Below are 27948 nucleotides of genomic sequence, written 5' to 3'. Positions count from 1 at the left end.
GAAGAAGCTTTTTAAAATAAATTTAGAGTACCCAAATCATTTTTTCAATCAAGGGGTAATTTAGCGTGGCCGATCCACCTACCCTGCACATCATTTGAGTTGTGGGGGTGAAGCCCACGCAAACGCGGGGAGAGTGCAAACTCCACAAGGACAGTGATCCAGAGCCGGGATCGAACCTGGGACCTTGGTGCCGTGAGGCAGCAATGCTAACTACTGTACCACCGTGCTGCCCCCATTGAAGAACTTAAGCATGTCCTTGCCATTGTAGGGAAAATGCCGAAGTGCTACTTTTTGTTTTCCTACTTAGGATGTTAAAGGTTCCTGCAACAGAAGAGGAGTGAAAGTACAGCGTGTCCTGATGAACTACTGCACCTGTTGAAAACTCACCACTATTCTTAAGAAGTCCCCCTATACCAAAAAGGGCCGCCATTCTAAATGGTGAACAGGGATTCTCACTCCCCGACTCCTATGTAGGCTTTGGTGGGTGCTATTCAGGTCAAACTATGTTTTCAAGTTATCCCCCAGTATAACGCATACCTTCACCGAAGATTTCATTCACTTACCACTTAGTAGCATCGATCCTGAGTCTCGCAATGCTAAGTAATAAAGTAGACTTTGGAATAACCACTGTTTCAGGTTAAATTAAGTTTTTTTTTAGAACAGTACAGCACAGAACAGGCCCTTCGGCCCTCGATGTTGTGCCGAGCAATGATCACCCTACTCAAGCCCACGTATCCACCCTATACCAGTAACCCAACAACCCCCATTAACCTTATTTTTTAGGACACTAAGGGCAATTTAGCCTGGCCAATCCACCTAACCCGCACATCTTTGGACTGTGGGAGGAAACCGGAGCACCCGGAGGAAACCCACGCACACACGGGGAGGACGTGCAGACTCCACACAGACAGTGACCCAGCCGGGAATTGAACCTGGGACCCTGGAGCTGTAGTATTTTCTTTTTCTTTTAAAAGATGCAATCACTATCTTTACAGAAAGGTAAAAAGATCTTGCTTCTGGACCCTCCGGGTTGGTTGAAGGGACCTTCAGGCCCACCTTGACAATCAATTTTCTTTTTAAAATCTGGTCGTCTTTAGATGTATTCGCTGGTTAGCTCGGTTGCTATGTCCTATCTTTCCCATGTACAGAGCTGGCTCTGCTGACTGTCTCTGAGCTGACTCTGACTCCTCTTTAAATTCTGGTCTTCCTTAGATGTATTAGCTGCGTTTGCTCGGCAACCTGCCTCTGTCCCTTTCCCATGACCGAGCTGACTGTTAAGCTGACTCTGCTTGCTTCTCTTGTTCCTTCTCTTTGAGTTTTGGTAGTTCCTGCTCTGGTCACTGGGTTTATATTCTCTTTCTAACAGTTATTAAGTTTTTATGACTTTATTGTAAAGTAACTTTTATTTCACTTAGATTGAAAAAGGTACCTTTAATCTAAATTTTTCTAACACGACTAAGTATTCATTTTGGGCATGGCCTCAGCACTCAGATCTGATTACATTGTCCTTTGTGATGTTCAAAATGCTTTGATTTCAAGAGGTGTTACTTTTAATTCCTGTCATTTCTATTGTTTTATTTTCCAATTGTGTCCCCAGCTCATACTTTGGCAGAACTTCACACCTATATATTTGTCTCCCTAGTCATATCTGCTGATTTTACTTCAATGAAGTAGTGAATCATTGCTTTTAGTGTAATGCTAAAAATCCACTTGGTTATAACTTGGAAGGTTTACATTTATCACCGAGCTCAACTGAAACCCTCATCCATGCTTTTCCAGACGCTTACTAAGATGGTTAGTTTCAATGAAGGTGTGAGCCATTGTTTTTAGCCTCATACAAAAATCCTGTTTGTTTGGGAGAAGGAATCTGCATTTTATAATCCTGCTCTTTGCGGCGGCTGTTAACCCTTTGTGGGATCTTTCCCTGTATCCTCTCATGTTTCTCTCAGACCAGATATTGCCAGACTTCCATGTTTCAAATGAGACATATTTCCATATTTTTAATTACACCCCTCGCCAATACCAGTAAAACACATTATCATTTGGTTGTGTAAATTCACTTCAAAAGTGATTCATTGGCTGTGAAGTGCTTTGGGTTGTCCTAACAATGTAAAAGATGTTAAGTGCATGCATTCCTGCAAATTCAACAAGTAACTTTTTTTGCATTCTAATTGTGGTCCAATGCCCACTTTAGAGTTTTGAGTATGTAATCTAGACAGATATTCCAGTGTAGTGGTTGCAAGTGTTATTTTTAGGATGCGCTGTAAATTGAGGCCCTGTCAGATGTACATAAAAGATCCCATAGTACTATTTTTAAAAATTGTTCTCCCCTGATGTTTGGGCCAATATTTATCCTTCAACTCTCATCACAAAACAGATTATCTGATCATTATCACCGCTGTTTGGGGGACCTTGTGTCTCCAAATTGGTTGCTACATTTCCTGCTTCAATGTTACGAGGAGCCTTCCTTTCCCTTCGGCAGCCTTCGGCCTCCAGCAGTCCAGTCCGCGCAGGCTTTCGGACAGCGCAGGTGTGTAGCCCTGTCCCTTATGGCCAGCTTGAACGCCCATTGAGGGGTCATTTAAACGGGTAGAAAACAACAGGCAACTATTTTAACAAGTGTTTTAAAGGTATGTAGACATGTGTTTAAACAGATATTGGTATTAATTTTTAAAGTAATTTTTTATGATTAAAGGTGATTGTTTATAAGTAAACATAGGTTTGGTTATTTGTTTTAAATCTGTTAAACTATTAAATCTGCACTATATTATTACATAATTTTGTGTGGCATGCTTAAAAATGTTTGCAGGTTTTAATTTAGATTATGGTCATAAAGATTTTAAAAGCATCCCAGGGTATTTTGCTTTCACTGTCCTTGTTTTTTTTTTTGATTAGTGTTTATAGAATCACTGCAGTGCAGCAGTAAGCCATTTGGCCTATAAAGTCTGCACCCTACCCACTCCCCACCCAATCCATGCCTCACCCTACTCTCGTAACCCCACCTAACCTTTGGACATTTGGACTGGGAGGAAACTGAATCACCTGGAGGAAATAGTGGTGGCATGCTGCCTCAGTGCCAGGGACTCTGGTTCAATTCCAGCCTTGATTGTTCTTGTATCAGAAGCATTTGCAATGAAGGAAATACTTTGTTGATGATTGTTGGGACCCTCATGCTTGTGTGTGTAGTCAGGAAGAATATGGAGACGGTATAAAATAAAGAAGAAACTCTAAAGGGAGGTGCATGAACAAAGGACTGTGTATATGTACATAATTCATTGAAGGTGACCGGGCATGTTGAGAGCTGTTAATAAAGCATATAGTATCCCTTGGCTTTATTGATGGTATTGAGTATTGCATCCATACTCGAGGATGTGAAGGCACTGGAGCGACGACAAAGAAGATTCTCGGGACGAAGACTACAGCTAGGATGGATGGAATGACTGGGACTGCATTCCTTGACGAAAAGGTGGCAGAGAGGAGACGAGAGGTATTAAAGTTTCTGAGGGATTTGGATAAATCAGTGGTGGGCAACCTGTGGCCATTTTGTTGTTTTTACTCTTTGAAGTTGATAGTTCTATTAATAAATTCATTTTTTTCCGCAACTCATTAAATATTTGCCATGTATTAAATGGATTTAAATCTTCATGGGGTCAAAGTTAGTGAACAAGCCTGATTTCGATCATGCAACCCATTGAGATGAAGGGGGCCACTCACTAGCCTAAGTTGCCCATCACTGGGGTAAATAGTGAGAAACTGCTCCCACTCGAGAGAGATGATCAAGAAGTAGAGGGCAGATTCGAAATAACTGGCAGGAGGAAAATGTTTTTGGCCTTTTTAACCAGTGGGTGATTGGAGTCCTGGAACAATATTCCTGAGGGTGGTAGAGGCAGGCTCAATTGAGGTATTTGAATTTGATTGCTATCTGAAAATCTGCATGGTTACAGGTGTTAGTGGGACTAGGTAGAATGTCGTCAGAGCTGGATGGGACAACTGACCTGCACTGTAAGGATTTTGTGATATGCATGATTCCCAGATTCAAAGCTCTGCCATAAATACTGCACAGCACTAGTGATGAGTGCTACTGATCAGGGAATGTTGCGGTGCTACTGATTTTATTTATTTTTGTTATGGTTGACCTAAAAGTGCCCAATTTTTTTTTCAATTAAGGGGTAATTTAGCATGGTCAATCCCCCTACCCTGCACATCTTTGGGTTGTGGGAGTGAGGCCCACGCAGACACGAGGAGAACATGCAAACTCCACACGGCCAATGACCCGGGGCTGGGAACGAACCCAGGTCCTCGGTGCTGTGAGACAGCAGTGCTAACCATGTGATCCCTGCTGCTTTTTAATGCTGACCACCCCACTCTACTGGTTTAGCCTCTTGCATAGAGGTGTATTTAAAAAGGAACCTTTAACATAAAAATATCTGAAGATGCTTCACCTGCATGTTTGTTCAACCAAACCCATGACGTGATATTAGGCCTATGCTGCTGTAGGCACAGCTATCAATGGTGGAGCAATTAAAATCTGATGCACAGGAAGAGGACAGATTACAAAGTGGGAGAGGCATAGCCTTGGGGGAATTTGAAAGTTAGGATGAGAATTCTAAAATAGATCAGCAAGTGAAGAGGTAATGGGTGAATGAGATTTGATGCATGTTCGGATAAGAGTGCCGGAGGAAGACATCAAATTTAGCTAGGAGATGGAAGTTTGGACGATAGTGTATTATCGGAGACCTGTATCAATGGCATTTTTCATAGCGCTTAAATGTTTTACAGCATTTAATTGGAGATCAGCTGCCAAACGTGACATCAATGTCGGGTTCTACCCAGAAAAACAATGGAACAGAAACTGTTGAGTGCTGCAATTACCCTAGTCAAGTATAAAAAATTTGTAAAAACAATGAGAATCGTCCTAATAATAGTCTGGTGTCGGTATCAATTAATGGAACTTTCAGACAGATGGAATCTAATGTAGCGGATGTCAAATTGGCAAAACTTAATTTTAGCTTGTGCTCTGCTCTTCGTGGTTAAATAATGCTGCAGTATGAAACCAATACCAATAAAATTAAAGGGGAAAGTGAATGATGATTCTTGTGTGGCTGGACTAAATGCAGGCAGACATTCCACTTTTTTTTAAGAATTAATTCCAGGACTACAATTTCCAGTACCCAAAAGGCACTTTTTTCTAGGCCACGTTTAGTAACAAAACGCACCAAGTCTTTCAGCAGCAGATGAGCAATGTTATGAAAATAGGCAGTCTTGAAAATATTCTGACAAAAACAATATTACAGATGCCAGAAATGCTCAAGAGAGTTGCTATTTCAGATTGATTACCTTTCATCAGAACTGGAATATGCACTGGATGAACAGCTTTGAAGCAAATGTAAAAGCCAAGGAAAGGGGGATGTATACAAAGACCAAAAAGAACAGGTCAGAGGGAAGAAGTGATTAAATGGCAACGGGGGTGATTGTCATTCTAGTTGGACAGACTATTTTATCTTGCATTTTCCTATATCAATAATGTAAATTGGCAAAAAATATTCACAGCACCCCAGTTTCTAACTTGGCGTAAGCTGTGGATATTTCAGGTTATTCTGTGTCCTCCTTGGCAATGCTTGTACACTTAATTTGTTTAATATGCTCCAAAGCTTTATTTACCAAAAATTGATTTTGGAGACAGTGGAGTTAAAATGTTCATGCATAAAAATAAAAGCTGTTTTATTTTTACAATGGAGTTCAATTTCAAAGCTTCTACATTATGGCAGTTCAGAGCACAAATGTACAATTGAGGTACAAAGGTCACAAAACTAATATACATGCAAATTTAAAATATTTACAGTCATGGGTACTTGTTCCAAAGGAGGTCCAACCTTACTGGTAAATATTGCATACACAGTAGTAATTCTAAGTCCATACACCATCCTTGCAATTATAAGCATCATAAATCTGTAATTATCTTTCTAGTGTATAACTAGATTAACCATGAAATCTTTGATGCTTTATTCCAAACAAATGCTGGGTTGTTCACCATAGCCCATTGGCCACGCCATGCAACTTAAGACACCCAATGAAAAGTATTTACTTACAAACATCAACATTTTTCTCAAACCGCTACAGAAACATAAATAGAATTCATTTTTGTTTGTAGAAATCTATAAAAACTGTATTACATTCACTTAGACCCCTATGAATAAGAATACTACAATTCATACATACTAAAAAAAACTACAAATGGTTTCACTACATATGCTCAAAACCTGAAATTAAAATAGGAAGTAATGGAGAAGGAGAAGCACCAATGTCCAGAATCTGTGAAGAGAAAACAAAAGTAATGTTTTGGATCATTTTTCAGAGCTCTGTAGGAATATATTTCAGTTTTACATCAACCATCAGTTAAAAAGGAGGGGGGGGTCAGGGATAAAATTCGGTCCACTTACTTCACCTGTCCTCAAACTCAGGTTACCCATCACATTATGAAATTGCTTCTGGCCAGATTTTGTAACCACTGCTCTACCCAGGAGGCATTCTGGATATCTATGACATTCTATATGAAGTGCTTGCAATTGTTTTAAATGTATTTTTTTTTAAACCAAGGGTGTACCCTTGGTCGGTATTCAAGGTTCAACTTTCAGGTATCATTGGACTACAAACGGTCATGGGCTGGATTCTCCGTTCCTGCTGCTAAGTGCCAAGGCCAACGGAGGACCAGTGGTGTTTCACGACTGGCAAATCGGCGCAGATCCCTCACCGATTCTGGTACTGGTGAGGGGCCAGCACTAGCATCGCGTGAAACACCGGATTGCACAAGAGAATTGCCAGGTCCCAGGCTGTGCATGTGCAGGGCTGACAAGCTGCAGCCGCGCATACCTGCACCCCCACCAGTCGCGCTAGAAAACAGTGCCAGCTGTGCAGGACTGCGTACCGCCCCCCCCCCCCCCCCCCCCCCCCACTCTCTTCCCACACACCACTTTTTTCCCCGCACTCTCCCCGGGCTGAGCTTTGCGAACGAGTGTCAAACCGGCACCTGCCCCAATTCCGGCGTCCGAAGCCATTCTCCGCCCGATCGCCGTTCGTTATTTTTGCGTCAGGCTACGCCGAATTCTGCCCCATGTGGCTGTAGAATGCCCTTCACTCATTACTTTGTTTTCAAGCCAGTCTTCATTACTCAGTCCTCTAACAATAGAATGAGCTCAAGCTCGAGTGTTCCATTGGTGTGTTCATGACCAGAACCAAATACACCATTCAGTTTCAGAATGACTGCCTCAGATTTGGTATGTGTGCTGACCTCAGTCATGGGAGCATCCACAAAAGCTGAAGAGTCCAATGTGGGATTGGCGAGAACATTTTCAAACGGGCAGTTCATGTTTTTGATACTTGAAAGTTCTGCAGCTGCACCACAATGTTGAAATTGTGAGTTTAGTGTAGTATCATGAGTGTCCCTTTTAATAAAGGCTTTTGTCTCATCACATGGCTTCAGTGATGTAATTGTGTGGGTGGAGTGGGCTGTGGCTCTGGGAGGTTTTCTCTGGATTCGCTTTTGTGTTTTGAACAGAAATTTTTTTGGCCTGCCTCTTTTAAGTTCATTTTAAAAGCTGTTTCCAGACTGCTTGGTAACTTAAGAGAATTGCTTTCTGGAAGTAATTCAAACCTGCTGTTTGAAAAGGGGAACAGTATCAACAACGTCTTATACCAGTAAGAATGCAGTGTGCTGGGCCATGCCTTTAAAAAAGGGTTCCTGGTTTACTTGGATTTTGATATTGAATTGGAACAGTTGGAATTCATTAAGGACTACATTGATTACTGTAACTGTGTTGGTTCTTTATGTTTGTAGTTGATATAAATTCTTTGTTTATACAAATGTTAACTACATTCTTAGAATAAAGCTTGTTTTTTTAAAAATTAAAAGCGCCCAAGAAATCTGTTGAATAACACCTGAAAGGCAGGCTCATGTGCTCATGATAGCCAAAATCAATAAACAGTTGTCAGTTGCGCTCCATATATATACTTTGGAGTTTTCTAAACCCTGCAGATGGTCCTCAAAAGCACACAGAACTAGATTTCAGTGCTTGCCTCCACATTGGCTGATCGGCTTCAGTGTTTTCCCAAGAGAGGCGATCTGTAATGCAGAAGTTTGTACTCTCTTTTCCCCCCCCTACCCCAACCCAACCAAAAGAGACCATTCCCCACAGAAGCTCTGCTCCAGGAATTTTGCTGCCCATTTAAGTTGAATTTTCTGGAGGAGGCTTCCAAGCTTTTGAGTCCAGCATGAAGGGCCTCATTGTTTGTGATTTTGTCCTGCCCTCAAATTCTCATGATCTACCTCCAATGTCTTTGGTGGAAGCATTCCAGAACTAAGTGACATCAGAATTCTGCACTGTACACCAGGATGGTACAGACAATGGTGTAGTGAGTTTGATTTTAGCTTTCATCTCAATGCCATGCTGCTTCCAGTCAATCATACTAATTGGGATCATGGCAGCAGCATTAGACAGAACTTTGCTTTCTGGATCTGCACTGATATCTTCATCAATAGTGGCATCTATAGAGAGCACACCACCAAGGTACGAGAATGTACATCGCCAATAGCTATGGTCCCAACACTGACCCCTGCAGAACATCACTAGTCACTGGCTGTCATCCAGAAAAGGACCCCTTTATCCCCACCCTCTATCCATGCCAGTAACTTGCCCCTAACACCTTGTCTTATTTAGCAGCCTCCTGTACAGCATCTTATCAAAGGCCTTCTGGAAATCCAAACAGATCACATTCACTGGTTCTCCTTTGTCTAACCTCCTTGTTACTTCCTCAAAGAATTCTATCAGATTTGTCAGGCATGACCTCCCTTTGCTGAATCCGTGCTGACTCAGTCCAATTTTACCATGCACTAAGTACTCCGCAATCTCATCCTTGATACTCTAAAATCTTAACACCTGAAGTCAGGCTAGCCGGACTACAATTGCCCGTCTTCTGCCTCCCTGCTTTCTGAAACAGGGGTGCTACATTAGCCATTTTCTAATTGTCTGGGACCCTCCCTGCTTCCAGTGATTCCTGAAAGATCACCACCAATGCCTCCTCAACTATCTCCTTCAGAACCCTGGGCTTAAGTTCACCTTCAGACCTTTCAGTTTCCCCAGCACCTTCTCCTTAGTGTTACCTCCCCCCGGACTCTATTAACTATTACACTTTCAAGTTTGTGCTGGAATGTAGTCTGGGCCAAGGGATTTGCCTCATTGATTGCCTTCATCACCTCTTCTGTGAAAGGAAGAGGAGATGGATTTTATTTCTCAGACAACTGCTTAATTTGATGTAGAGAATCTGCTGAGCTGAGAGAGTCTGAAGTTCTCACGCCACCACAATTGCCTTACCAGTAGGGGCCTCACGGTAGCATGGTGGTTAGCATCAATGCTTCACAGCTCCAGGGTCCCAGGTTCGATTCCCGGCTGGGTCACTGTCTGTGTGGAGTCTGCACGTCCTCCCCGTGTGTGCGTGGGTTTCCTCCGGGCGCTCCGGTTTCCTCCCACAGTCCAAAGATGTGCGGTTAGGTGGATTGGCCAGGCTAAATTGCCCGTAGTGTAAGGTTAATGGGGGGATTGTTGGGTTACGGGTATACGGGTTACGTGGGTTTAGGTAGGGTGATCATTGCTCGGCACAACATCGAGGGCCGAAGGGCCTGTTCTGTGCTGTACTGTTCTATCTATCTATGTAATTGATTCATTTCCTTCAGCTGTTAAGATAGGAGCAAACGTTGTGTGTGTGTGTGTGTGTGTGTGTAGACCATATACAGACTCCACGATGTAAAAAACACAGATCATGCTTCTCAGCCCAATGTTGCAGTTCATCAGCTTTTATGTTCCACCAGTCATTCTGCATTTCTCCTACAGCATGCTGGAGCTAGTGTTTTGAGAGGCTTGATTCATAGGCCCTCAGCCCAGCCTACAGCTAAAAAATTGGGCCTATTTTCTTTAAACATACTGGACACCCGCCTTAAGATGTTGGGTCCCTTACTACTCATGGAAGGGGCTTAATGCCTGTTAAAAGAAACCTATGCCAAAATTAGTTTAGTGATCAGGCCCGAGTGGTCACTATATTTGTTAGCAAAAAGGCACTTCCCCTGCCCTCGAATTCTGCCCCCGAATTGCTTTTGTAAAAGTGCTGAATCAGCAATATTCCCCCCGATACTGCAATATGTTCCCCACCAACAGACCTGGACAGTCCAAAAGTGCGCTGAGCTGTCTGTGGGATATGCAAGAAGTTAACCTGTAGATGAGATTCATGAGCTAACTTCTGTCCGTCCTCAGGCTTCCCAGTTCAGGCATGTTGCTCTTACAGCACCAAATCCAACAGGCTCAGATATAAATATAACTTATCTTCTGCTGATTCAGGATATTATCTCAGCATTGTGAACTTTTGACAGCTGGTGGGATATGCTAAGCATTTACTATCCTATTTCTCCGCTTTAACCTCTGAGAAATGAAGTATACTTATTCAGTAAAGGATTGAACTACCTACGGCAGAGCGCAATACCTGCCCACACGGAATTTGATCTGCTACAGTCTGCATGTGATTTAGGTCCTTTTTTGTTCCTTGACTGCCTCAGTCTCAATGGCAGCCTAGATTTAGTGTTGGAAAATTTGACACTGGATGTTTCTGCAGATTAATAATTAAAGAAGGCCCCAACACTTGTCCCCAGGACACTCCACTTTTATTTATGCACTACCCTAACAAGTATTTTATTTTGTGCATTGAACATTAGCTTAGGAATTACAAAAATGCAAAAACAAGCAGGATCCGCAATCATTTTTAAAAACTTAAAATAGTCTGAACATGTCAGGAGAGATCATCGAACATACAGTGCAGATGGAGGCCATTCGGCCCATTGAGTCTGCACCGACCCACATTAAGCCCTCACTTCCACCCTATCCTCGTAACCCAATAACCCCTCCTAACCTTTTTGGACACTGGGCAATTTAGCATGGCCAATCCACCTAACCTGCACATCTTTGGACTGTGGGAGGAAACCGGAGCACCCGGAGAAAACCCACGCAGACGCGGGGAGAACGTGCAGACTCCGCACAGACAGTGACCCAGCGGGGAATCGAACCTGGGACCCTGGCGCTGTGAAACCACAGTGCTAGCCACGTGTGCTACCGGGCTGCCCAACATAGATATAGAATAGAACAGTACAGCACAGAACAGGCCCTTCGGCCCTCAATGTTGTGCCGAGCCATGATCACCCTACTCAAACCCACGTATCCACCCTATACCCGTAACCCAACAACCCCCCACCTTAACCTTACTTTTATTAGGACACTACGGGCAATTTAGCATGGCCAATCCACCTAACCCGCACATCTTTGGACTGTGGGAGGAAACCGGAGCACCCGGAGGAAACCCACGCACACGGGGGAGGACGTGCAGACTCCACACAGACAGTGACCCAGCCGGGAATCGAACCTGGAACCCTGGAGCTGTGAAGCATTTATGCTAACCACCATGCTGCCCAATCTTTTAGTATCTATCTTTTAGTAATTATCATTTTCACTTACCTAAAGATATTTCAGTCAATTACACATACAACACATCCCTATAATGGTGGCTCTGTATGGTTCTCAAAAAGTATTGTTTAATATGTTTCAACTTAAATACGTTAAAGAAGTTGGGAAGGACTATGGGTACCACTTTTCACCTTTCCTTATTGTTGCAATGTAGCTTTGACATTTCTGTAGCTTTTGCAGAAAGCATTTAAAAAGCCCAGGAAAGCTGGGTCATAACAATAGCTGTAGTTATCAATCAGAAAACATTGCCCACCTTTTACCTACAGCCTCTGGGATCTGGTTTGAAATCTAGTTTCTTCTGAAATTCCATACTGCTCCAAAGGATCCTGTAGACAGTATAGGAACAAGTTTACTGAAACAGAGGAACCATCATTGAGATTCTGCACTACATTATTTTAACTTTTCAGAAACCGCTCTTGCAAAGAACACTCAAGGTGGCCAAGGGAGGGTGTCAGAGGTGGAAATTGTGGTGTTTCAGGATATTTCACTATTTTCAAAAACAAACTGTTAGGGCTATGGTGCATTAAACATATTGAATTAAAATCAAAGGCTTCATTTATGTAAAATTTCCTCCCGACTTCTACTTGGATACAGGCACCCAGGAGTTCTTGATCCCTTACCCAAATGGTCATTCTTCCGTTACATGTCAAGACATTGGCAGCTAGAAGGTTGTGGCAAAGGAAAATCAAAGCAAAGTCTTGACCTGGTTCTCAAGTCTACAAATACTGATTTTGCAGTATTTGATTGCAATCGAGATTGGAAAAGTGGCAGGTGGCACAGTGGTTAGCATTGCTGCCTCACCACACCAAGGACCCAGGTTCAATTCCAGCCTTGGGTTACTGTCGGTGTGGAGTTGGCACTTTCTCCGTGTCTGCGTGGGTTTCCTCCAGATACTCCGGTTTCTTCCCACATTACAAAGATGTGAAGGTTATGTAGGGTTATGGGGATAGGGCCCTAGGTAGGGTGCTCTTTCAAGAAAGGGTCAGTGCAGACTTGATGGGTCGAATAGCCTCCTTTTGCACTGTAGGAATTATCTGGTTCTACGGTAAGCTGATTGATTTGTAGCCTCTCCCTCCCAGAAGCATCAAGATCCCAGTTGTATCCCTACCCTATCCAGGCTGAGATCAGTTCAATCGTTGAAGAGTATGGATTCAAACTGGGACTTTAAATCTGTATTGTACCAACAATTTCACATGAGAGGTGCTCCTTATTCAAGCATTTGCTGGAATTTTCTGCACTGCTAAATATTTCACTGAGGATGAGACAATACATTTCCAATGTGGCTCTCAGGATATAAACATTCAATTTTTTTCTTAGTGTTCCTTAGAACTTAAGAGCCGTAAAGAAAACAGAAATGCAAAGGCATGGATAAAGGTTTTTTAAAAAAAAAGAGAATTTTGAAGCAGGGATAAAGTGAGAACATTAATCTTGCAGGGGCAAAACACAAAGAGAGACACACCTTACTAAAGTGTGGAACATTTATAGTTCTCTACTTCTTAAAGCAGCCCAATCTGTCAGTAAAGGAGGTCAAGCCACAGTGCACACCTCATGCACAGGATTCAGGTCTTGTGAAAGGACTGGAGCAAACTGTGGGAGATAGGAGGAGGCTACAGATTCATCATACACAAGGATGAGGATGAAGCTGCAGTGTTTTGCTGTTCTAACTTAATAATATTGCCTCATGGTTGAATAAATTGTTACGCACAACTCTTTCCAAACCTCCAGATTTATTAACCTTATACATGATAAGCCAGCAAGAAATCCAAGAGAAAATAGAATCGTTACCTAGGCTTGGTAGAATTTCGATTGTATGGAAAATCAGTGTACAAGTGAACAATTGAATTCTCTACTTTCTACCCCAATTCCACTTTCCTGCCCGCTCACCATACCCCTCTATTCTCAGAGATGCTAATAATCTGTTTGTCTTAGCTTAAATATATTCAACAGTGGAGAATCCAATACCCTCATGGGACAATTTCAAAAATTCACAATCCTTTGAATTAATAAATTTCTCCTCATCTCAGTCCTAATTGGGGGGGGGGGGGGGAAGGAAAGAGTAACCCCTCAGTATCTACCCTGAAAACTGCTTCACAATCTTGGATGTATCAATGAGATCACCTCTCATTCATCGAAACTCCAGAGGATAGATGTCCACTTTACTCAGCTCATCATAGGAGAAACCTGTCATTCGCCGAGCCACTGCAGCACAAGTGTACTTTTTCTACGAGACCAGAACTGCACATAGTATGCAGGCATGGTTTCACCAAAGCCCTGTACAATTGTAGCAACACTTTCTTTATTCTTGTAATCCAATTGCTTTGTAAAAGGCAAACATGCTATTTGCCTTCATCATTCTCCTCTGTACCTACAAGCCAACTCGTGTTCTTCGTACCAGTACACTCACGTCCCTATTAACAATTAGAATTTCATACCTTATTTTTTACAAATGCTTTTCTATTCTTATTATCACAGTGAATAATCTCACACTTCGGCACATTATAGTCCATCTGCCACCTGACTAACTGTTCACTTAACCTGTCCATATTTCTTTGCAGCCTGTGTCTTCCTCACAGCTTGCATTCCCACTTTGCCTTATATCAGCATCAAATTTTGACACATGACTCTGTCTCTTCATCTAAGTCAATGACACAGATTGTAAATAGCTGAAGCCCCAGGACTGATCCTTGTGACACTTCACTGCCTGCCAACATGAAAATACCAGGGGCTGGATTCTCCGCATCCCGACGGCAAAATCACGGCTGATTCTCCGGGCCCCGAAAGACGGCGTACTCTCCCCGCATACCGCCTACCTGCGGCCATTGCTGGAGGCCGTTCCGCCATTCTCCGCCCCCAGCCGGCCGAAGTCCTGACGGCATGGATCTAACATAGTCCGGCTGGTCGGGATACTAGCTTGCCGGCTACAGATTCAGTCCGCAGCCGCCCTAGCTGGTGGAGGGCCGATCGGAGGGCATGGGGTGCCTTATATGCGGCCGGACAATGTTTGGGCGGGCAGTCTATCGGGGCACTATGTTTAAGGTCCAGCTTTGCCATGGAGCACGACGTGGCTGCTGGAGGCTGACGCCATGCGCATGCGCGATCTCAGACCTGGAATTGCGGGGCCTGTATCTGCAACAAAAGCTGCTAGTTTTACTATGGTTCACTGCTAGCCTCCTGCAGGGCTACGAATATGTGGCCCTTCCATGCCAGTTTTTCAAAAACAGAGAGTCCGGCCCCCTGCTTATCTGTTACTTTTTGCTTCCTGTGTCTTTTAAACTGGTCACAGCCTGCCAACATGAACATACTCTGTTTATCCCTACTCTTTGCTGCTTTGTCTAAACTGTGAGGGACTAAGACCTCATCCTATATATTTATAAAATAGATATCCTAATGACTATTTCTAACATTTTAAAAATTGGACAGACCTTTTAAAATGATTGAATTTATGTCATTCTGTGACCCCTGAACAAAAGAAGTGATCTGGCAGTTTTGAAGAAACTTACACCTAATTAACTCTGAAGAGACACAAACGACACGTTGTGGGCTGCGTACACGAAATTCAAAGAGAGCCAAACAAAGGCGAACTGCATTTTCTAACCTTGGTAGGCCAACTGGTGTCTAATCATCTGCCGGGAAAAAGGGACTAGCCACTTACTCTTCAATTTGTAATGGTTTGAGTTCATCTTATCTGCTGTGGGGTTAATAATAGAAATTGTTCCTGTTAGTGTTCTAATTTCTTCCTGTTCGTGTTTCAATGTCTCCTTATCTTTATTCCACGGTCCTTTTTTAAACGAGTCAACAAAGTGATCTCTGGCTTTGTTTGGGCAGGCAAGACCCCGCGGGTAAGGAAGGTGATGCTTGATCGGAGTCAGGGAGAGGGAGGGCTGGCGCTGCCAAATTTTAGTAACTATTACTGGGTGGCGAGTATAGCCATGGATCAGGATGTGGGTGGTGGGAGAGGGGTAGTCATGGGAGCGCATGGAGGCGGCTTCATGCAAGGGCACCAGTTTGGGGGTATTGGTAACTGCGCCTCTGCCATTTCCTCCTGCACAGTACTCCACCTGCCCTGTGGTGGAGGCGGCCCCGAGAGTCTGGGGACAATGGAGGAGGCACGTGGGAGCATCGGTCTGGTCCCCAATCTGTAATAATCCCCAGTTTGCCCCGGGAAGTATGGATGGGGGGTTCCAGATATGGTGGAGAGCAGGGATTGAGAGGATGGGGGATAGGTTTATAGAGGGGAGCTTTCAGAGTACAAGGGCGCTGGTGGAGAAGTTTGGGTTGACGAGGGGAAACAAATTCAGGTATCTGCAGGTGCGGGACTTCCTAAGTAAACAGGTGTCAACCTTCCCGCTCCTACCACCAAGGGGGATTCAGGACAGGGTAGTTTCCAGAGGGTGGATAGGAGAAAGGAGCGGCTTCGCCATTTACAAGGAACTTATGGGGTCAGAGGAGATGCAGACCAAGGAGCTGAAGCGCAAGTGGGAGGAGGAGCTGGGAGGAGAAATAAGAGGATGGTCTATGGGCAGACGCATTGAATAGAGTCAACGCGTCCACATGTGCGAGGCTCAGCCTGATACAATTTGAGGTCATTAGCCACGATCACATGACAGTGGCCCGGATGAGCAGATTCTTAGGGGTGGAAGACAGGTGTGCAAAATGTGTGGAAGGACCAGCGAACCATGTCCACATGTTCTGGGCATGTCCATAGCTTAGGGGATTTTGGCAGGGGTTTGCAGAAGTCATGTCCACGGTGTTAAAAAGAATCCAGAGGTGGCGATTTTCAGGGTGACGGAAGACCCGGGAATCCAGGAGGAGGAAGAGGCAGATGTTCTGGCCGTTGCTTCCCTGGTAGCCCGGAGACGGATATTATTAGCTTGGAGGGACTCAAAGCCCCCGAAGTCAGAGACCTGGCTATCGGACATGGCTAGCTTTTTCTGTTTGAGGAAAATCAAGTTTGCTTTGAGAGGGTCACTGTTCGGGTTCGCCCGGAGGTGGCAGCCGTTCGTCGACTTCTTCACGGAAAATTAATCGTCAGAAGGGGGGGGGGGGGGGGGGGGGGGGGGTTAGTTTAGCTCAGAGTAGGGGGTTAATAAAGGTGGGACCTGTAAGGGAGAAAGACTGCTTCTGCACTATGTTTATAGTTTCATGTACATTGTTTATTATGTTGTTATTATAATACCAAAAAATACCTAAATAAAATGTTTATTAAAAAAAAATAGAAATTGAATCACACCAAAATTAAGGGGTTGATAAATATGCCACCGCTTATGGGGATAAAAATCAAAAACAATTTTCTGTTTACCGACAGGTGGAGAGGGGAAAAATTAATTTTATTTAAATTAACACCCTTTCCTATCCAGAACACAACTCTCCATCCATGCTAATATATCACCAATTCCACAAGCCCTTGTCTCTTTCATTAACCTTGTGTGGCATCTTATCAAATGCCTTTTCACCTGTTGGAAGGGGACACAATTTAAAATCTCTTCTCTTTATATATCTTCAACAGTAATTTTCAATGTGGTGACTTCAATTGATTTTCAATAATAAATCGTACTTCGAAAAGCTAAAGAACACTCACTTTTCCAGTTATTTTTTTAATTTCGTGTCTGTAAAAAATTAAGCTTTCCCGCATGTACTCATAGCTGCAAAACAAAACAAAAATTAAAATCTACAAAAGTATAAGAAAATTGACATTCAAACAGGTTATCAACTACTTGTGTGTTTATTCCCAAGGTATTACTTTCATTGTCAAAACATGGAACTGGTTGCTAATAGATTGCAGTTGAGTAAACCATATTTCTGCATGGTACATAATGTTTTCTTAAAAATATTGTTATTAAAATATACAAAATAAAATGTTTTTAAAATAATCTTCCACCGATCCAAGTTTTCATCACCGCTCCTTGAATCAACAATATTCCAAATGGCTAACTTTTCTCTTCTCCTTGTTCCCAGTCGCTACTGTAAATCTTGAAGTTAGCTAACCAAGATCAAATGTGAAATCACCTTCCAACATGGTTCAATTCCACGATAGCAGAAGCAGCACCTGGTCCACAAGTTTTATTTAATCCACTTTAAAATTGGTTGGCAGCAGTGGCACAGTGGTTAACACTGCAGCCTACAGCGCTGAGGACCCGGGTTCGAATCCCAGCCCCGGGTCACTGTCCGTGTGGACTTTGCACATTCTCTCCGTGTCTGCATGGGTTTCACCCCCACAACCCAAAGAAATGCAGGGTAGGTGGATTGGTCTTGCTAAATTGTTCCTTAATTGGAAAAAAAATAATTGGGTACTCCAAATTAAAAAAGAAAATTGGTCAGCCTCCTCAAACATAGAATGACACAATCTATGTGGAGCTTCTTTTGTCTAAAAAAAGCTGTGTTATTTTAATGAAGGCCTCCATAAAAATAGATAAATGCCCAGTACTATAATTTTGTCATCTGGTGAGTACATTAAAAAAATGGTGGTAAACAAAGATTAGCTATGTCGACATACCTGGCTTTTGTCAAGGCTTCAATCCACTCCTCACATTCATCTTTATTTTCACACACAAATGAGTATTTTCTTTCTGGTTCATCCACAAATACTGCAACCAAATTTTAAAATAAGCTACAATGGGACTAAATTATAATATGCAATTTATTCGGATAAAGTCACAACCCTTCAAATATTATGGTGAAGCCGAAAGATTCATAAGATAAAACTAAGAGCTGCTGCTTAGTTCACGTTTTTCTACCATTATCAAAACACATTTGTTCTAACTAGCTAGCTGGAGATATTGGCCATAGTAAATGCTACAGATTGTGGATTATGTTATCTTACTGAATAGAGTCGGTCTAGTATTGCTTAAATATGCATTTTTCTTTATTGTCCTGGTTTAACAGAATTCCTCTCGGAGGAAGGTAGGAGTGGACCACACATCAAAATGATCTATGCGAATCATCTATGCAAGACAGTAAGTGCTTCATTTTCTGTCTGCTAAGACAGAACTGTTCTCCAATATGAAAAATGAATGGCTGTCATAACGCTTTAACCACAGAGAAAGGTTCATTAAAACACGCCTTTAAAGGGTTGATGTAAGGACTTTGGTTATAGCTATTCCTGGAGAAGACAGCATTTTTACAAGGACAGGTAATTAAGCAGTTTTGAAGCTGGAAACCTCTTGACCCTGGTAGACTGTTTACAAAATAGTCACATAGTGGCTTATGACTTTGGAAAAAAAAGAACATGCCTGGAAAACTGTGATTGAAAGTTAATTTATGGTTTTGCTTTGGTTGAGAAGAAAAAGATTAACTGCTTGGGTAAAGCACACAGCAGCTCCTGACGCAGTCCCAAAGCAGAGTGAACAGACATTGCTCTGAAACGCTCGCAGTTCTGAAATCGACTGGCTGCAAGTTTTCCTCAAGTGCAAGAGTCATCGATCATTTCCCTGACCAGTGCTGAGAAACTAACCATATAACCCAAAGCCATTTCAAGGTATTCCACCATATATCCTTTTCTCTTGAATTATGACTTTTAATCTTTTGGTAGAATTCCTCATATTTTATTTTATAATTTTTGTTTTGAGTGAGAGAAAGAGTTAGGGTATTCAGAGCAATTTGTACTTTCATATTGCTTGTGTGGCACAATGGCTAGCACTTCTGTCTCACTGCGCCAAGAACCAGAGTTCGATTCCGGCCCAGGGTCACTGTTCGTGTGGAGTTAGCACATTTTTGCTGTGTTTGTGTGGGTCTCACCCCCACAACCCAAAGATGTGCAGGATAGGTGGATTGGCCACGCTAAATTGCCCCTTAATTGGAAAAAAAAAAGATTTTTCATATTACATACTGTATGTTAATAAGCTTTGCCTTTCTACTTGACAATACTGGTTTTATAATAAAGTAATAATTGCCGTTTACAGGGCAGCACGGTGGCCTAGTGGTTAGCACAACCGCCTCACGGCGCTGAGGTCCCAGGTTCGATCCCGGCTCTGGGTCAATGTCCGTGTGGAGTTTGCACATTCTCCCCGTGTCTGCGTGAGTTTTGCCCCCACAACCCAAAAATGTGCAGAGTAGGTGGATTGGCCACGCTAAATTGCCCCTTAATTGAAAAAAATAATTGGGTAATCTAAAGTTAAATAAAAAAATAAAAATAATTGCCGTTTATTGAAGATACCCTGGGCATTGACTGGCCATTCGGAGATTAATAGGTAAAGCATATATTTGGCTGTATAATTAACTGGTAAAATTTAAATACATGTTGCAACCGTGGCACATTGGAACTAAAGAGAGACAGTGCACTCCTCCCGTTTCGGTCGTAACACTGTTCTCATGTTCCTCTCTGCATCATTCCATGCTGAATGGATGCCCCAAATTAAATTTCTTGGAGCTCAGCAATATCTCCCTCAAGATCCTAAGACATAACCCATCTTTTTAGTTGTTTCATATCACAACTTGAAATCACATCAAGGTTCACTTCTCCAAAGAACAATGTGAAGTACTTATAATCAAAGAAGCAAAATGCCAGAAGGTTCTTTTACAGATCTTGAAATGAAAGACATGGCAAAAACAGGAATCCAGGGTATTGGGCTCATTACGTATGTGGGACTTTATGAGAGAGTTATGTTTTAAAATATCTCTTAAAGGGTGAAACTGAATTTTCCAGACAGCGGGATAGTGGTCATACTAAACACTGGCCCAGAGAAAGGCCCATGTGATCTAGCTGCCATGGGACAGAAACCAAAACCTGTTAAAATCAAGTGACAGTTTTGACTTCTTGATGTAGCTGCCCTACAAAAGTAGCTGCCCTTTACTGAGAGATACAGGCAGAGAGGAACAAGGCAGGTTCTGGTGTGTGGAAACAGGATGTTGGTAAGAATCTGTTTTTCTGTTCAAAGGAAGGGAAGGGAACTGAACAGGGAATAAAGAGTTGCCAAAATGGAAGTTGGATCTGGGAGCCTCAGGCTAAGTGGACTTTTCAAAACTCACATGGCAGGGAGAAATGAGCCTGTTGGGAAGCGAGGAATAACTTGGAAGACAGGAGGAAAATGTCTCAATTTGAATTAGAGGAGAGAGAGAAGGAGATCGCCTTGAACTGGAAAAGGATGTGGGAAGGGGAACGCAAATTACCAAAACATTAAAAGGTGAAAGGAAAATTAAAAACCTTGGACCAACCTAATGATGGTACTTGCAGAAGTACTTTGATTGCTTTACATACGCAAAATAAGTGGGTGTTTCATAAGTCAAAAATGCCTAATGTATTTGTAATTCCTTTCTTAAATGCCAAGGGATTAGCTATACAAAATAGTGCATCACTGAAAACTCTCTCAAAGAATATTTCTTTGCTTTGTCATTTAAAGATTAGGTTACGCAGGTTGAATTTGTGCTAATCTTATAGATCAAAGAAGAAATGTATCTGACCTTCCATTACCAACACAACATTAGAAGAAAAAACACAAACTTTGTCAATGGGAAGCTTTCCTTCAATATGCATGATGGCAATATAAAGCAAAGAATGAGCACCAACAGCTAATCAAAACCATAAGAAACAGTGCTAGTGTATAGTGCTGCAACACTGGTGGAAACCAAATAAACAAAGATTTAGCCTTGGGCATTAACACATACGGAGGTTCTGTATGTTCTTTTTCCACACAATGATAGATTCCTTGAAAACAGATGGCAGCTGAAATGATAAGTTATCAACACAAGGACAAGAAAAAGAACACATTTTTAAAATAAAAGAGTCTTCAATACCCAACACCCCCACCTCTCCCCTCAAAGGGGAAGAGTTTTTTTTCTAAAAATGGCAGTCTTTTTTTGGCTTTAAAAAAGAACGTTTTGTTCGGACAATAGGAATATATTGTTGGGAAATAGTTGTGAATTCAGCTCCCCCCCCCCCCCCCCCCCCCCCCCCCCAACCTCTCCCCTCAAAGGGGAAGAGTTTTTTTTCTAAAAATGGCAGTCTTTTTTTGGCTTTAAAAAAGAACGTTTTGTTCGGACAATAGGAGTATATTGTTGGGAAATAGTTGTGAATTCAGCTTAACCAGATACAAATAATTCTCATTTCTTTGGCAGAAGATCCATGGTAAATGAGTTTAGATCGGTTGAATCCACGATTGCAGGCCCACCTACTCAACCCTCAGGTCAAAGTGACAATCTCCATGAAAGGTCACAAGGAAGGCTAAAGTGGGAAATGGAAAAATTCAGTAGAGGGTGCGAGCGATATTGATGTTGGAGTAGAGGGGGACTTCCTCCACAAGCGGACAGCCAGCTGGTCTAAAAGAGCTCGTCATGGGTGCTCAAAATGGAAAGATGGTCCAATCGCTACTGCTGCTATCGCATTTTAAATGATCACAAATTAATCTACACAAAAAAAACTTGCAGCATGCAAACTAAATTATTCATCTAAAATGCAGGCATATAGCAGCAGTTAATTGTCACAGTCACATCTCACAGCCGCATTTCAAAAGAGAACTTTAAAATAATACTCAAATTCAGCTGGGGGTCTACATTTCTATCAGAAAATGGAACATAAGTAAAAGTGAGTTTACCTAGTGAGAAGCTAATGTCATTCTCCTTTTGGATTCTGCACTGTTCAAGTAATAAGGCACCAACAGGCTATTAAAAAAAATTAGAAAGTCATTTGATAAATGTTACTCAAACAGGCTACTTTCCAAAGTATTTATATCCTTTTTTATTTTTTTTTATAAATTTAGATTACCCAATTATTTTTTCCCAATTAAGGGGCAATTTAGCATGGCCAATCCACCTACTCTGAACATTTTTGGGTTGTGGGGGCGAAACCCACGCAGACACGGGGAGAATGTGCAAACTCCACACGGACAGTGACCCAGAGCCGGGATCGAACCTGGGACCTCAGCGCCGTGAGGCGGTTGTGTTAACCACTAGGCCACCGTGCTGCCCCAAAGTTATTATATCCTTGTTACTACTTCCTGCTATAATATATTGTGCCCATTTCCATTCAGTTGGAAAGGCCAATGGCAAACACATCATCTCCCACTTCATGACCCAAAATACCAATGGAGGTCTAGCCTACACTGAAATGTAGGACAAGATGGACACAATACATATTTTTCCCCGTGCATCATCAGCCAAAAACCAGGCCACAACTGGCGAAATGCATTACCATATGTAATCACTATTGATACCTGCGCTCATGAAATAAAGCACTAGAACCTCAAATGTTGCATTGATTCATTAACTCACCAACATAATCCTATATTTTATGATTGCATTTTCATTAGAAGGGGCCGTGAAATTAATTATCTGCATATTAAACTGTCGTGCACATAATTATTTTCTAGTATTTAATATATTCAAAATTTCAAGTGGACTGGTGGGTATTCCATGATATGCTACATCGAGCAAGAGGTTACAATCACATTTCTACCCCTCTTAAAGCTCTGAAGAATCATGTGGACTCTAAAACATCAACTCCTGTTTCTTTCCACAGATGCTGCCAGACCTACTGAGTTTATGCAACATTTCCTGTTTATATTTCAGATTTCTAGAATCCACAGTATTTTGCTTTCATTTACGATGTTAAAGATGTGGAAGCACATGTGCGGACTTGAGTATCCCAGCAGGGAGGGCCTCAGTTGGGAATCAGCCTCTAGGAGAGTCACCGCAGATACAGGATTCACCAACAAAAATGTCCTGTTGCCTCTTGGCAATAACACCCTTGGAACACTTAGCTCCTCGATTCTAGCCTCCCGTTCATTAAGATAATGGCTGGCCTATGAGCTACCTCTATTCCCCTACCTTTGCCCATATCCCTCAACACCATTGGTTAGCCGAAACAGATTTTATATTGACAATTTTTGTAAAATTGTTCATGGGATGTGGGTGCCACTGACTGGACCAACACTTATTGCCCATCCCGGATTGACCTTGAGGGGCAATTAAGAGTCAAACACATCAAGTCACAGTGGGCCAGACCAGGTAAGGATGGCAGATTTCCTTCCCTGAAGACATTAGTGAACCAGATGGATTTTTACAACAATCGACAATGATTTCATGGTCATCAAATTCCAGATTTTTATTGAATTCAAATTTCACCATCTGCCATGGTGGGATTTGAACCTGGGACCCCAGAGCATTATCCTGTGACTCTGGATTACTATTCTAGTGACAATACCACTATGCCACTGCCATTTGCGGAAGAGAATTCCAAAGGTCTACTACCCTATGTGTAGACATATTTCCCAACTTTACTCTTGAAAGGACTAGCAGCAATGTTTTCTAATCTTCTTCCCACATCCACCATCCAGCAGAAATTGTTTCTCTCCATTCTCTTACTATCTTGAAAATGTTGATCAACTCACCTCTTAACTTTTTGGGGAAAACACAACTTCCAAATTTTAAGGAACACAACCATAGATGAGGATATAAAAGCAAAAACTGCAGATGCTGGACATCTGAAATAAAATCAGGCAATGCTGGAAATATTCAGGTTCCAATGAAGCATCCTTGACCGGAAATATCAATTCATCTTTCCAGAATTTTCTGTTTTTAATCATTGTTCATGTAATTTAACCCTCTGATTTCATGTATCATTCTAGTAAACCTAGGCTGCACTTTCTTCAAAGCCACCATGTCCTTTCTTAATTGTGATGAATGGAACTGAACACAGTACTCCAGATGTAGTCTAACAGTGTCTAACCAGGCCATTGTATAGCTGTAGCATAATGTCTACCCCATCCTCCAGTGGCACCAACGTCCAATGTGTTGGGATCCCAGACAAATGTGCAATTGGTAAAATGGTGAGACGAGGATACTTCGCCACAGGAGTGATAACACTGATTGCTAGATATATTTGATGTTAAAGTGGACAACATGGTGGCACAGTGTTTATCACTAGGGTCCGGTTTGATTCCGACTTTGGGTGACTGTGTGGAGATTGCATATTTTCCCAGTGTCTGTGTGGGTTGCCTCTGGGTGCTCGGTTTCTTCCTACATTCCAAAGAAGTGCAGGTTAGGTGGATTGGCCATGATAAATTGCCCCTTAGTGTCCAAAAGGGTAGGTGGGGTTACCGAGTTAAGGGGATGGGGTGGAGGCATGGGTCTTGGTAGCGTGCTCTTTCAGGGGGTCAGTGAAGAATCGATGTCGCCTCCTGCATTGTAGGAGTTCTATGATTCTATGAAACTTTAATTTAAACACAGAATTAGTCACATTAGCAATAAAATAATAGCCCTACAGCTAACAGTTAAAACACTTCATAAATAACAGGAAAAACATAACTTACTCCCTACTATATGTACCCAATTAAGCAAACCAGTATAGTTCAAAGACCTTGGAGAGAACCTTTTAGGAGTCAGCTGAAGATCTGTCTCGTCAGACTAAAACCCTATGGCAAACTGCAAACTACAGGTAGGCCTGGCTTCTCCCCTTAATTACATCGTAAAGTATTATTCGATCTCCTCCCACTAAGATGTCCCACGACCTTTTTATCCAGGACTAAGCACCACCCCTCAAATTATCGAGATCCTCCAAAATCAAAGCTATGTTTCATTAGCAATCTATCTGTAATGGTTAAAATTAACGATTACCTCATTTTTACAGTGTAGCAGACATACTGTTGTATGCATCTTAAACCATGGTTTTTAACATTACCGCAACAAATATAAAATACAATATATAACCATTTCTTACATTCATCACAAATGACAAATGTGTATTTGAGTAAATTGACACGCTTAACTCAACACATGTACGGCGGCACAGTGGCTAGCACTACTGCCTCATGGCGCTGAGAACCCAGGTTTGATCCTGGCCCCAGGTCACTGTCCATGTGAAGTCTGCATATTCTCCCCGTGTCTGCGTAGGTCTCCTCCCCACAACCCAAAGATGTGCTTTGTAGGTAGATTGGCCACGCTAAATTGCTGAATTCAAAAAATTTTAACATTTTTTTTAAACAAATGGAAAGTTGCTTCTCCCAGAGGCTAAACAGTCGGCAATTTTTAAAACTCAACGCACGTGTGCTGGAAGAAATACTCAAGTATACATGAGAGCAGCCTCCAGGGATTTTGCACGTAAAGCCTCTATAAATTAAATGCTTCAATTAATGATGCTGCGTGTATAGGTATGGAGATCTTAAATTTCGAGAGCCTAGACAGCTGCATCCAGGAATATATTATTTTTTACAAAGAACAAAGTGCAGTACAGCACAGGAACAGGCCCTTCGGCCCTCCAAGCCTGTGCCGACCATGCTGCCCGTCTAAACTAAAATCTTCTACGCTCCCTGGGTCCATATCCCTCTATTCCCATCCTATTCATGTATTTGTCAAGATGCCCCTTAAATGTCACTATCGTCCCTGCTTCCACCACCTCCTCCGGCAGCGAGTTCCAGGCACCCACTACCCTCTGTGTAAAAAAAAAAAAAAACTTGTCTCGTTCATCTCCTCTAAACCTTACCCCTCACACCTTAAACCTGCACCTCCTAGTAATTGACCCCTCTACCCTGGTTGTATAGGCATGATTGATTATCACAGAATGATGATGATGCCTTTATAAAGAATTCAAATCATAACAAAATAAACAATCATACACCATAGGAGGCGGCCATTTGGCCCATCGTGAGTTACTGCTTAGCCCCACGCCCCAACTCTTTCCCCACAGCCTAAGTGTGTGTCCATAATATTTTTTTTTAATGTATTCCAGGTTGTAACAGGAGTAAAATAAATTCTCCTGGTTATTTTTGCCAATTGTTGCTTATTTTTCCCATTATTTCAAATCTATGTCCTCTGGTTACAGACATTGGCACCGGTGAAAACAGTTACTCCTCATCTACGTTATCAAATCCCTTCATAACTTTTGGAGCTCCTCTGTTGAACTTCATTTGGTGCAAGGAGAACAAACTTTTCCAGCCTCTCCATTTAACCAAATTCCCTCATTCATGATAGCATTCTGGTAAATCTGTCCTCTGCAACATCTCCAAGACCTTTACAGCTTTTCTAAAATAATGTATTTTATAGATTTATATACACAGACATCTAGATTGCAAGCCATTGTATATAATCCAATATTACTTTGCCTAGATGTGTGGCAAATGCACAAGTAAATAAAGGTCTTGGAGTAAAGCATAACAAATGATTGGCTTAAATATTCAATTTTTGAAGTCAGAATCATGGATGAATTGGTCAAGCGATTTTCACACCAAATAAATTGTGAAACAGTCTTACCTCCTCTTCATCAATTCTGAAGTAGAATAGAAAGTTGACAACCAGCTTTACTAGACGACATTTTGCAACTGAAGAAACAAAAATGTACAAATATTATCAGACAGCTTCTTAATACTCTATGCGTAGCTTGGTTCCAAAAACATTAACCCAAAACATTCTTGGAAAAAAAAATATTTTGACATAGTGTCTGGTGGAACAGGTAAATTCTGCATCAGCAGTTCTCGAAAAGGCATTTTAAATATTGTCTAGGCAATTAAAACTGACATTAATTTGAAGGCAAAGATTGTTGCAGCCTTTAAAAAGACGACATGTATTTGTAATATGTACTAGTCTTTTCATAGGCTGTCTAGGAGTAGGGAAAAAAATTGCTAGCAATACCTTGGGGCTGCCATACGACTAACTAAAAATGGAAGGTCAAAATCCAATTACAGCAACAGGTGACTCGGGGCTTTTCACAGTAACTTCATTTGAAGCCTTCTTGTGACAATAAGCGATTTTCATTTCATTTAAAGTGCAATTATTCCGCCCTGAAAGAGTGAAAATTTTCTATCACCAAAGCTCAATGTAAACTTGGACACGAAGCAAAATCCCTGGTCGTAACTACTTGAAGGTACAATGCTAACCTTTCCTGGAGCCATTGGTGAAGGATTGCTGAATTTCAGAAAGCTTGCCTAAGTTATTCTTCGCAACTAGTTTAAAGTTCACCCAATTCACTGGAACCATACATGTATCTCTCACGGCTGCAAGAGGATGCCATTTATTTGTTATTGGTTGACCAGAATCATTTCTTGCACCTTCCAATATTAATAGATGTGATGCAGCCCACAGCAGTGATACTGATGGATATCACTGACACTTCTTGACAGGAAAGATTCATGTTTACTATTAATACCGCCGTGTTTTAAAAAACTACAGCAGCCTGTAGGGCTGTCCCTATACTCAGCCACAGCAGACAGAACATTTCCTTGCCCAAATCTAACTTAGTACATATTCTAGTAAGGGGAGAAGCGAGCAATAAGATACACCAGGAACAAAATCTTTTGTTACACTGTTTGGGCATCCTTTAAAATCCTATAATCTGCTGCGTGGTGGTTTAGCAAGCATTGTAGACATAGTTTTTGGAAGTCCAAACAAAGCTTGCTGTAGCAAGCGAATAAAAGATAGTATCTCCTCTTTCCACAACTTAATAAAAAATAACAGTAGAGTAGATTGG

At 41.9% G+C, this 27948-nt stretch overlaps 1 protein-coding gene across 1 annotated transcript in view; it reads right to left on the bottom strand.

The window, feature by feature from the left end:
* Positions 1-5688: 5688 nt before the first annotated feature.
* Positions 5689-27948, bottom strand: part of plekhj1 (pleckstrin homology domain containing, family J member 1) — a 37332-nt gene continuing 15072 nt past the window's right edge. Inside the window, exons 2-7 of the mRNA XM_038776519.1 lie at positions 26736-26803; positions 22085-22151; positions 18052-18142; positions 17137-17200; positions 11812-11884; positions 5689-6312 (exon numbers count right to left, since the gene is read on the bottom strand). Of these exons, the coding sequence (XP_038632447.1) occupies positions 11819-11884; positions 17137-17200; positions 18052-18142; positions 22085-22151; positions 26736-26803 (356 nt within the window). The 3' untranslated portion in view covers positions 5689-6312; positions 11812-11818. The remainder of the gene's footprint in view (positions 6313-11811; positions 11885-17136; positions 17201-18051; positions 18143-22084; positions 22152-26735; positions 26804-27948) is intronic.

This window comes from Scyliorhinus canicula, chromosome 18 (genome assembly GCF_902713615.1).
Source record: "Scyliorhinus canicula chromosome 18, sScyCan1.1, whole genome shotgun sequence".
Lineage (NCBI taxonomy): Eukaryota > Metazoa > Chordata > Chondrichthyes > Carcharhiniformes > Scyliorhinidae > Scyliorhinus > Scyliorhinus canicula.
Note: the sequence above shows the minus strand (reverse complement) of the source record. Positions and strands in the feature narration are given on the sequence as shown.